The sequence below is a fragment of the Montipora capricornis genome, unplaced genomic scaffold, assembly GCF_036669925.1.
Source record: "Montipora capricornis isolate CH-2021 unplaced genomic scaffold, ASM3666992v2 scaffold_495, whole genome shotgun sequence".
In the NCBI taxonomy this organism is placed as follows: Eukaryota; Metazoa; Cnidaria; class Anthozoa; order Scleractinia; family Acroporidae; genus Montipora; species Montipora capricornis.
The window spans coordinates 75,001-87,500 of NW_027180233.1; the positions used below are offsets into that span (position 1 = coordinate 75,001).

Below are 12,500 nucleotides of genomic sequence, written 5' to 3' on the forward strand. Positions count from 1 at the left end.
TGCCTCATGCGTCTACAGACGCCGGGAGAGCTCCAAAATTTGAGATTAATTTAGCGTTCCCTTTGAATCACCCTTTTGCAACCCACGTGATTGCTCTTAGGCGTCTTGCTTTGTATCAGGTCATGCTGCTGTAACCAAACGAAAAGGAAACTTCATAGTTCATTATTTTACTATTTTTATAATCTCGTATTGTCAAAGAACAGCTAGCTCTTGTTTCATTTTGTTTAATAAGGCGACAGTCACGCGCTAAAACAATACCAATGTAGTCTTCAAATGATAATGTAATTGTTTAAGCTTAATTTACGCTTGTCTCCCCTAGTTTACAATAATAAAATACATTCCTCATTCTCACTAAAGATCCATGTTTTCTTTCGCAGCAACCTGATCTCAAAAACGCTTTTCAAGCCCCAATAAAAAGTGGCAATGTATCTAAATAAACCCGCAATTCAAAACTTCCTATACTAATTAACTTTCTCATATTGATTCTTTTGGCGGCATTATATTTAATTTAGTCTTGCAAGACAGTTTCGCTGGAGTAAACTCATTATCTGTCAAGAAAAGTAAACAGAAAGAAATAAATGCGTTCATTGTAAAGATAATTCTCGCTTGATGTTATTAAGAGGCTAATACATATCTAAAGTTTGAATGTATGCATTATCCTAGAATTAAAGGAAAATTCTGGGATACAGCCTGATTGTGCATTGAGAACTGCAAACCTGAAGGAAGACTCATCACTCACATATTGAGTTTCTGTTCAAGGCAGTGCTGTCAATTTCTCACACAAATGTCGCTGTCTTTAACGATAGCAATTTCGAATGTTTCTTTAGAGAATGGTACAACTGCTGCAAGCGAGGTTCTTTTCCAGATCAATCCCATTTTGGGTTTGGTAGTGGAAGGAGTAATTGCGTTCTTAGTTTGTGGACACTTTCTAATTCTCAGGACACTTACCTTATACAGGCCATATTCTCGCTGTCGATTGCAGACACTGTAAATGCAGCTATTCCGCTCCAAATGCTCAACATCGTGAACAACTTCCTTGGTCCTCATCTCTGGACACCGGTGTCCTGTGTTACGTTCGTTACTTGCACGTATACGTTTCGTATTGCTTCCGTGTGCACGATAACTTTGATATCAGGCGATAGAGCCATCTTGTTGACGAGGCCATTGCAGCACCACATCATTGTTACAATTGGAAGGGCAAGGAAAGCGATCGTCGCTGTCTGGTTGTTTTCTATCGTCCTGGCAATTTTACCGTTCATCGGAGTGGGGCATTCAAGTTTCAGAGGTGGTTACTGTTTTTATCAGCTATCTGATTTCGGAATCATGTACGGATACATTATCATTGGCATTGGTGTGCTACAGTTAGTGCTGGTATTAATGTGCTTTATAGCCATCAAGATTACTAGCAGCAAATTTGTGAAACGCCAATCTGTGATGGCGGCTTCCAAGCAAACTGGCTTGAAAAATTACAAGAGTCGGGAAACCGCAGGAACACGGCAAGTCAAGCAGATGTCATTCATGATGGCCGTAGTGGTGTTGCTTTACTACTTCAGTTGGTTGCCTTACTTGGTGAGTCCTTTTTGGTCGTGCATGCGTGCATCTTGATAAGTGTAATTGCTGTGTGTTATGTCTGTTCAAAACCTAGGTCAGAATTTAAGTAGATCCACAAACGTTCCAAACCCCATTAAAGTTGAAGTTGACTCAAATAAGTAAACTTTCAAAAATGAATTGCTCAGGGTGGAAACCCCCTTAAAGCTGGGTTTTAAATTACATGATCCGTCCCGGGACCAGTCGGTCGAAAGTCTATCTTTTCGCATTATATAAAACGCCATTTGGTGATTCTAATGAAAGTCCTTCTGTACTAAATTGGTCAAATCGATGGTTTACACAAACAAATTTTCAGTTTATATTATAGCCGAAGTGGTCGTTAGGGTACTTCATTTGCCTTAGACAAGCCGGGTAGACAATATCGCTGTAGGGAGTTCGTTCAAACATTCTTCAATCAAAGTCACTCCATTGGTGAATAGCTGCATGGTGCCAAAAATTCGAAAACCCCGGGGCATTTTAAAAATGCGGTAAATGTACTTGAATAACAATCTAAATGCACCGTAATTATAAGGTGAAGCTGCATTACTTAAATTATGATTACATTTTTGTACATGTTTCCAAAAAACACAAATCTTCTTAGAAAAACACTTCCTGGGAGAAGCTATTTGCATGCTGTGGATATTATGACAGTTTTTTCCCTCTAAAGCATAATATAAAATCTGTTCCAGGGTTTGTTCAGTTTGAGCTTTGATAACCTTTTGCTTTGCGTTGTAGCGCGTCTTAAATAAAGCAAGGAACAAATATTGGAAACATTTTACGGTACAAGTTTTATAATAGCCTACCGCCTACTTTTAATAATGAATACAGTTCCAGGGTCTTATTAATAGATCATTTCAATGTTTTGGTGGAATCGAAGTGATTTGTAGAGTTCATTAAAGTGACACTAGAACATGAAAAGATGGTTTCATAAAGCCGACATTAATGGGATTATCGTTAAATTAATTCCTTTGAAAGCCGACAAGATAAGCATACTGTTTAATCCTTTCCGCAAACCTGTCAAAAGCTTCTGTTGGTTTATTGTACCCTGTTTGGTGACACTGACTTCGACTTTGCAGCAAAATTGATTCCAAAAGCTACAATTTCCGCTAACTTCATTTTTGTGTACGTATACGTGCAAAGACAATAACGATACCAGGAAAGAAATTTCTTTTTTTTACGTTGCGTCTCAACAAGTTTATAATGAACAAATAAAACCAGAATAAAGACAACGCACAGGCGTACTGATTCTTTGCTTGTGCCCCTTGGAAAACCCGCTGAAATAGAGATAAATTATTGTACACCTGCCTCTGAGTTTATCTGAAAAGATCTTAATAATGTAACGTTTTTGGCTTGCAGGCTATGAACGATATCATTACATCACGTACCCATTACAAAATTCTCGAATCTGATTGGTTATCAACAGCCTTGATTTCAGCAATAAGGCAGTTTGTAATTGGACACCTTGGAATTGGATAGTTGCAGTTTTTGCGTCAACAAGCGCGAGCTAATTGTATTTGAATCATTTACCTTTTTCTAGAGCTATTAAAAAAACTAAGAAAAGTTGAGCAGATTAAGATCTAAAAATTTTATCACCGTCGCCTTCTCGTGTTTTGCGATAGTTACGATCAATTGATAATAGGACTTCGTGTCGTACAATTCAGGGAGGAATCGAGCGCTTCGCTATCGGCCTATTTTGAAATTACTCGCCCGATTAATCCCTTAATCACAACCATTACAATTTTCTCAAATGTAATTGGTGCATTAACTACTTTATTTTTCACTAATTATTGTGTAGGGTTGAGATCGGACAGTGAAATCGGAAAGTTGGCTGTAATAGGATACCTGAAATCGGACAGTTACATCAGTCAATCATATTAAGTGCACTCAGCTTAATCCACCAATCACAGAATTTATCACAATAACCATAGCAACAACCACTTACCCTACCAAACTCAGTGGCGATTTTCCAAAATGGACAAGCAGTGAAAAAGGAATGCATTAATTTTGTTTTCTTGGAAATTGTAATGGTTATGATTAATTGATAACAGGACTTCGTGTCGTCCAATTTGGTCTGTGGTCATACTCGTGTTTAAACAAATCGGACTCCCGCTTCGCGGTCATCCGATTTTGTTAATCACTCGTATGATTACAGACTAAATTGGACTCCACTCAATCCTATTACCATTATTAATTAAGTATCAATATCGATAAAAGACCATTTTACGTCCCAAATTTAGTCACACTCATTTTAACTTCTCATGGATCTATGGAGTTCACGTTTCTCTCCACCCTCCCCTCCCCTCCCCTCCCGTCCCCAACTGGTCTCGCCCTTAAAAGCGCAGGACAGAGGATTTGGGTTGGCAGATTAAAGGCTAGTGATCTAATGCAATGTGTTACTATTCTCCGGCTTTTTCTTATGTTATCTTTCCGCCGCTGACTTAGTTGCGGTTAGTCAAGCTCTGAGACTCATTTGCCTGTGATGTATTGATGTGGTCACTGTTTTTCTCTGTTCTTGTTTTTCATTTTGTTTCAAACTCTGTTACTTGGTTTTGCTTTCTTTTTTAGCTGGCAAACCTTTACAGCATGGTAACTGGGCGAACCGACCGCGCAACAGTCATTTTAATCGGTTTCTTTTCTCTTGTAAACGCACTCATCAATCCCATTCTCTACGGCAAAATGAGCCCAAGATACAGAAACGGATACATTTACATATTCAAGAAAATCTTGTCAATGTGTGGAGGAGAAAAACCCGACGCTGCATTCCTTGGTAGGTTTACGCAACAATAATTCGAAGAAACTGTGCTGCGCAGTAATGCGGATGAATATAATATCAAAGTTCAAATTTGCGCCCAAGAAGTTTAAAAGAGAACCAAACGTTTCGAGGGTACTCCCTCTTCATCAGTAGTTTGAAAGCAACTCCTTTTTAAAAATTTATTTTGTTGATTTATTTTGTTAAGCTCACTGGTAGTCATAGTCATACCTGATTTACCAACGAGGAGCTTAGGAGTCGCAACTCATCATTTAAAACTCTCGCGTGCAACCATGATATCAGTCACAGGGGACAGAACACAACACCGGGAACACCATGCCCCACTCGTTGCGAATAGTGTGTAAGTTCTATACCCTCACACAGGGACTGCGAGAAGACTAGAGGGTCTAACTATTTGTAGATGTCATTACAAAAACAGCACTTTTGTCCGCAGTTATTTAAAGACCCTGAGTGTTGGTCCAGCCGGAGTCGAACTCACGGCATGGCAGCCCGACGCTCAACCAACTGAGCCATCGTTGCGCTATTACAGACTTCAGCCTTCGTTCAAAATCAAGAATAAAGACAAAAATACTTTTGAAGTTCAGTATCAGTTAGTCTTTCGGTGAGTTTTAGGGAATTACATAGGCTTTATAGTGACCCATTTAACAATTAGACCTGTAGCCCGCAAGGGCTACGGGTCAATAGCCCATGAGGCGAAGCCGAATGGGCTATTGACCCGTGGCCCTTGAGAGCGAAGGGTCTAATTGTTTTAGTATCACCCAACTAATCGGACAAAAAAGGTAATAATAAACTTAGCAAATGCAAGTTGAAGAAATATTTATTTGGGAATAAAACGAAAGAAAGAGTCACGCTTTTCGCTACTCGAGGACTATCACTAATAGTCCTCTAGTACCGTAGCCAATCAAAATGCAGGATTTGCATTAGCCCTCTAGTTGGGCAATACTAATACAAGTTGGACCAAACATTCGGCGCATTTTTTTCTTTAATCGACAGATGGCAATCGTCGCAAAGGGTCCTTTGTGAAATTTTCAACAGCTTGGACCCTTCAGTCTAATGCTCGTAAAAGCATTGATTTTTCTGTTCGCGAAGGGAAGCTTCGTGGGGAGAATGGAGTATCAAATCATCACTCTACCAGTGTGACTGGGGTGGAATTTGAAGGAAGCCACGGACAAGAGAAGCCGCAAGAAGACGAGCAAGAAAGAAACCAGAAATGCAACCTTGCATTTGCCAACGACAACACTGACGAGGAGAAAGGAATCGTAAACCCCAGCCATTTAAGTACATCTTTATCAACAGTCGACGTAGAATTAGGAACAACTATTGATACAGATGTATCTCTGCCTGACGACGAGACTTTTGATAGCGGTCTGTAAACGTAATTTCATTTCGCGCACAATTTCCGAAAAAAAAGACTAGGCTGATCTTAGATTTTTTATTTAGAAATGATCGTTTGCTTGTAACAAAATGTACTTATATCGTAAAGTCGAATAGGTTACTGTTTGGTCGTGCTGGGTGCCTCAGAAACGTATAATGATCCAATTGCAGTCAAATACGTCACAGTAGTCGCTGGACCTATATAACTCAGTCCAAATTTCTGGCCCTCCGTACTGAGATGACATATATAGCTACCAACGCAGACTCCACCAGTAAAAAGAATTATCATCCGATCAGCTACGCTGAAGTATTCATACATAGGTATTACCAATCGTAATTTTGACAAACGAATTAGCGATCTCGGAAACCGTGTCAGGGAGTGCCAGGGAGTGCGCTCCCCCCCACCCATGAGATGACCTGGGGCTTTCTAATACAACTGGTATTCTGCGGGAAAAAGAAACACGTCAGAAGTCAGCTACGCCATTACGTATTGGTGCACCCCTTCCTAAGATCCTGGGTTCGCCCCTAAAGCCTTAAGCTGTTTATTTCATGAAACAAGGTCTTACTCCACAAATCCGAATGCGTCATATCCAAAAGAAAGGCTTCGGTTCTTAACAATCTATTAGCTGCATTTTAGAACTGAGATAATCCAAGGAAATATCTTCACTTCTTTTTAACTCTTCAGAAACGACTAATGGAGAACACCATTGTAATTTCCTTTTCTGTATTCCATTCAAAAAGAATTATTTTTCTTTTATCATATTCATAAAACCACGATCAAAATTTCATTAAAAGTTCTAGAAGCGGTAAGAAAAGGAATTAATGAGGATCAATCAGCCAGCCGTATATGAAATATTGATGATAAACGTTCTTGTTACTACTAATAAACAAGGGCCGAAACTGAAAATTGTTTATTCGTTTCTTTGTTTTTTCTTTTAACTTTATCGTCCAGTCGTAAAAACCACAATCATAGAGAAGTACCATTCTCTCAATTGTGAAATTATGCCAAATTGAGCATAAATCACAATAATCAGTCGGTTTTAATCAATATTTTATAAGACCTGTTTTTTGTCAAAGAGATAAATATTTAAAACCAATCAGAAAAATGTTACGTTATCTACACTGGCTGATAAATTATTCTCTATAACAAAGTTGTATTTGTTTCATATTAACACTACAGAATTTTCAACCTGTGACAATTGTGTAGCTGCAATATATCGTGTTGGAAATCATTCCCGCTTGAGTGGGAAAACAGATTGAAACTCCATATCATCGGCCCTTCAATGCTTTTTATTGAAATTTGCGGTTAGTTGCATGCAAAGGCTTCCATTTACAAAGGTTTTGGCTTGGGCATACATGCAGTCCATGATTTCTACTTTATTGTTTGGCAGTACGTTATTCTTACACACTGACTCAGGAAAGAGATATTCAATCTGGTCAAACCGATAGTGTCATGGAATCAGAGAATGTTAATGGGGAACGAACATTCAACAGTGTATCTCCAGAGATTCGTATTGCTTTAATAACTACAGTGTTTGTAGTGTCGTTCATTATATTAGCAGGAAACCTGTTAACTGTTGTTAGCATTTTGTGTTTCACAAAACGAAAGAGTACCTTCAGTTTTCTTCTCGTCACGATCTCTTTGATAGACATTTTAAATATTTTGGGACCAAATGTTGTCTCTTTGTTCGTGTTTTTTGACAAAGGAAACAATTTCTACAAGTACTTTACTTTGTGCAGACTTCAAGCATGGAGTATCGTGTTTCTTCGTTGTGCTGCCACATTAGCAATTACTCTTCTCGGACTAGATAGATTTTTCATTACTTTAACACCGCGCTTCTATCGAAAACAATGGAAAGGAAAGTTGTTCGTTGCATTTTTCTTTGGAAAATGGATAATCTCCGCGTTTATAGCGACGTGGCCTCTGCTGTGGTTAGACGGTTTCCACGTTTCCAAGGATACAGGATATACTTTTTGCCTGTTCCTGTACGAAAATCCTGTGGCGGGATTTTTCGTCGTTTTCCTCATGTGTTTGTTGTTAGTCAGTTGCTTGTGTTTTTACGCAAAATTCAGCACATCGAACAAGGGATCGTTCAGTACCAAGTTGAGAAAAGATGACGGGTTCAACTTTTCTGCTAAACAGCGTGAAGTTTCCCACTTGGCGGACCCTACTGACAACAAAGATTTCACTATTTTAGCAGCTTTGGTCGTTGCTGTTTATTTCTGTTGCTTGTTGCCTTGGATGGTAAGAGAGCTGACAGAGGACACTTCATCGCGATTTGTCACCCCATATAGAGCGATAGACCGATTCGGTTGACTCAATGTTGAATCCAATTGAAATCTTTCGGAGTTAAGGTTCTTTATGTGTTGCATTTGCATGATAATGTAGCAGTCACATTTAAATGATAGCTAAATACTTGGAACAAAACGTTTTACTCCTAAAGGATTTAACTTGGATACAACATTGAGTTAGCCGAATCGGTCTCACCCGACTAATCCGTGACATTTTATTTCGCGCTTTGATTTCCATACACGAACGTTAACCTCAATACTTGCCTAGCATCTGGATTTGAGCGCAGGATCCCTCTTCCATGAGCCGAAATTTTTTACATTCCAGATGACCCCTAATTTCTTATATGGGGTGAAATTTTGCTAATATCATTTATACATTTTTAAAAACAGTTTCGTATTCGGGGTCCGTACTTTCGAACTATGAATATTTCAAATGAATGAAGGGGTAGTTTCTAAAGAAACTGTGGTGCTGCGTCGGTGGGGAAGTAGTATACAAAAATTTGGTTTTATCAACGGAGTTGATAATGTAAATTGGCCACCGTACAGAGGTTCTAAAGGCTGACGTTTCGAGCGTTAGCCCTTCCTCAGAGCGACGAAGGGCTAACGACGAAGGGCTAACGCTCGAAACGTCAGCTTTTAGAATCTCTGTACGGTGGCCAATTTACATTATCAACTCCGTTGATAAAACCAAATTTTTGTATGAATATTTCAGTTTTCTTTTTTATTTTTTATATTACATTAGTTTGGTCAACTGCGGGAACGTGTAAAGAAAACCCATCATATTAATCACTATGGAGGCTCTGTGCCTTAAAATACAGTTTATACGTGGAAAGGAATATCTCCTCTCTTTAGTATTACGATCAAGAATCAAAACAGGAAATTGAATAAACCGTTGTTACAATTGTCCCGCTTATCATCTTGATTTCAAGCAAAACAGAACCGCTTGAATTTTAAACATTTAAATACCAAGACATAAAGCTTTAACATCAATTCCAAAACATCTAGGCTTCTCTATTATATTTTATTCTAATTTATTTCAGATAGCCATTACACTTGGTACTCTTTCAGTGGACTATCCTTCGCTGTTCGGCTTGTGTGCGCTCCAGTTACCACTGGTCAGCAGTCTCTTGAACCCTTTGATATACGGTATCAGGTGGCTTCCTTATAGAAGGGCATACCATCGGGCACTGAGGTGGCCTTGCACAAAATGTTGCAACAGGAAATTTCAAAAATCATCGCGTTCAAGGTCGCATAACTTTAACTGTAAGTATGCGGGCTGGCTGATATTTTACTTGAGTCAAACGCCGCGATCAGAAATTTATAACACGTTTGAAACGTGTTCTAAGGGCCATTTAAACGGTTTCGACATTGTCTTCAACATGTGCCTTTGAAGCTAAGTCTGGAGTGTTTTATCAAGTTGACAACATTGTTAAAAGTGTAAAAAAATTGAAAGCTTATTCAATTAAATTTACATTAGTTAAAGAGGCAGTGTCACGCTATTTCAGTCCAACTTAAAAACACTAAAATACGTCTTTGCATAAATCAAGACCAAAAATCAATGGTGTACTTTTGTTGCCAATAACAACTGAAGTGCACTGAAGCTATTCTTTGTTATTTGCATCCATGGATGGAGAGAGGATGGAAATTGGTTGAAACTTGAAAAAACTGGCCAGTTTTTTTCGAGTTTGGAGATGGTGTCCGCAGAAAATCGCCAAAAATTAAATAGCTCTATGTGCAGTATCTATATTTCATATCTTGTCAGTGGGTTGTCAGGAATGTGGTACGTGTGAACTCAAGTACTAGTATAACCCATTTTTAACCTAAAAACAGCAAATTTAGCATGACAGTGCCCCTTTAAGTCAGTTTGAAATCTTCGCAGTTATGAACGCTACTTTAATAGCAACGAAAGGAACTTGAGCCTGAAAATTTCAGGCTTAAACTGGATTCAAGCCCATGCCCTTTTTACTGGTGAAATATTTTGTCATCAACTTTTGGCTCGAAAAGGTCGAGGGAAATGAAATCGTTTAAGCCTGCGAAGTATCCAAAAAATAAATTGGGTAAGCGAGGTTTCAGAGTAAACAAGAACATGAAAGGTTCACATTTGTATGCTCGCGTTTTCGTCAAAAGTTCAATGAAGCTTGATGATTTTATGTCGTTGTTACGCAGGGTAACGCAAACATATGTGCTAAAATGCGCACGGCACGATTATTTCTGCTCTTTTAACCAACGATACTATTGTTTTGTGGAGCCAGTGTCGTTGCCGAGGTTGCCATCGTTTCTGAAACTCCGTTTTGTCTGCACCCAGTACCAGCAAGGTTTCCTTAATTCTTTACAGGCACAACAAGCGCTGGCCACAGCTTCTGGATATCGGATGGTTTTGTAGAGGCCGACGCTGATCATGAAAACGCTTTTCACGTTCTTTTTAGTAGCACCTCGTACATTAAGCCACTCGACTTTAACTTAGATGAGCTGGAAATGTTTGAGCAAAATTCAAGATACACCAATATGGCGCCCTTGTCAATATCCAATTGCCAAAAACCTATCACAATGAAAGATACGACGTGGCGGGCGGGTGGAAATCATTTTCAGAATATATTGGATTTCATCGAGGCCAAGACGGGAGGAAATCATATAACTAGAAATAACAAATGCGCAAATGAGGCTGACATACCTAGCGCAGAGACTCGTCAAAATCATACCAGTGCATACACTCGGCCCGTACATAAACGTGAACCTGCGGTACCAGGTCATGCAAGTGACCTCGAGTTATCTCTTTTTGGACAAAACACTTCAGATATCCCGAGTGTTGAGCGGTGCGATAAACAAAAACATAGTGCTACATGCTCCTGTCTTGGAAAATCAAAATACTACCCTGTGGAAAGGAAAAATCGCGAGATGGAGTCATTAATGCCTGACGCAATAGAGAATCTTTCCTCTAGAGATGCACTTCCTACAGACGTACACCTTTAATCTGGCAGTAAACTATACACGAAAAGAGAATTAATTCTCCCACTGACGTAGACAATTTTACACAATTGTCTCTTATAAACACCTCAAAAATTCAGGCCCCAGTTATTCGAAGGGTGGATCATCGCTATCCACCGGATAAATCGCTATCCACTGGATAACTCAGATGGTGTTGCTAGTGTTTATCCGCTGGATAGTGATTTATATAGCTTTATCCATCCTTGGACTGAACAACCGAGGCCAGGTGTCTTTATAACGGGAACTCAGTTGGGAGAGCATTGCACCGGCATCGCACATGTCATGAGTTTGAATCCCGTCGGAGCCGCTTGAATTTTTTGAGGTGTCTATAAAGATAATTGCTCAAATTGCTTAAATTGCCAGTTTTGTTTCAAGAAGGAACTTTCTTTGGCAAAAATCATATCTCCTCTATTTTGTCCTTAGTTTCAATAACTGTTATTCATCGTCATCAAATTTATGTGACACGGAAAGGCTAAGTTATTTCTTATAACGCTTTAATTATCACATCTGGATTCAGAATATCCCTATTATGGACCTTCGACATCTATCCAAAAAAGACATCGTAGAAAAAAGACGTGAATTATATCACCTACTGAACGGAGATGTTTTCTACCCAAGTAAGAATTGGCCCAAAGATACATTATCTATATTTTGGAAGAAACCCATTGGAGACCTAGACACATTCAAGCTCATGTTGTTTTTCATTGGAAACGGTTGCTCACCTCATGTTATATCAGAATGGATTCTCTCCTCTCTATATTGGGCTGAACCAGCTAAATGGGACAAGTGCAAACGCCAGATTGACTTTATCCACAGCAACATTGATACCAAGAGACACATATGGTTCTATTATGACATCCACTGCAATGATTGGCTATACCTAATTGGTCTAAAACGATGCAAAAATCAAGAAATCTCCTTGCAATTCCTTAATTCAACTAGCACCTAATCAATAATTCTGTGTAAAAAAAATTTTTGTTTGACTTATTTCATAACACCTTCTTTCAAATTTTGAATTAAATCTCGAACTTTAATACTTTATTCATATCATAATTAGTATTTCAATTATTATTGCTAAGTTTATTTGTCTCTCACAAATTCCATCATTCACTAAAGAGGATTTTTCAAAGAATACTCTCACTAATTTTGAGTGCTCTGATTTATCCCATTGTTGGGTTCAAAGACCGAATAAGTTTTCCATAATTCTTAGTATACCAAGAATTTTTTGTAATAGAAAATATTTGTCCTTATTTTTTACTATTATTTGATTAATTTCAAGAACGAATGATTCATAGTCGGGTTAATCTGCTTTCATCCCTCTTTTAAGAACGAAAAATCTTATATTGTAAAGGATTTTGTACATCTTTAATTTTGGTTACTTTTTCTGTCTCCAGTTAAATTTCTTTATTTTTTCTATTCACTTTTTATCACTTATTTTTAATTTTCATCATTATGTTCCCTTATCTATTTATTTTTTATCCAAGCTTTGTCT

The 12,500-nt window shown here is 38.4% G+C and overlaps 1 protein-coding gene and 1 pseudogene across 1 annotated transcript in view; both read left to right on the forward strand.

The window, feature by feature from the left end:
- The first annotated feature begins 621 nt into the window (after positions 1-621).
- On the forward strand, positions 622-5,762 carry LOC138036656 (thyrotropin-releasing hormone receptor-like; annotated as a pseudogene).
- A 1,252-nt stretch (positions 5,763-7,014) lies between these two features.
- The window catches only part of LOC138036655 (protein trapped in endoderm-1-like), a 5,559-nt gene continuing 73 nt past the window's right edge, over positions 7,015-12,500 (forward strand). The window contains exons 1-3 of the mRNA XM_068882778.1: positions 7,015-7,976; positions 9,064-9,286; positions 10,359-12,500. The exon at positions 10,359-12,500 is cut by the window's right edge and continues 73 nt beyond it. Coding sequence (XP_068738879.1) covers positions 7,185-7,976; positions 9,064-9,286; positions 10,359-10,993 — 1,650 coding nt within the window. The 5' untranslated portion in view covers positions 7,015-7,184 and the 3' untranslated portion in view covers positions 10,994-12,500. The remainder of the gene's footprint in view (positions 7,977-9,063; positions 9,287-10,358) is intronic.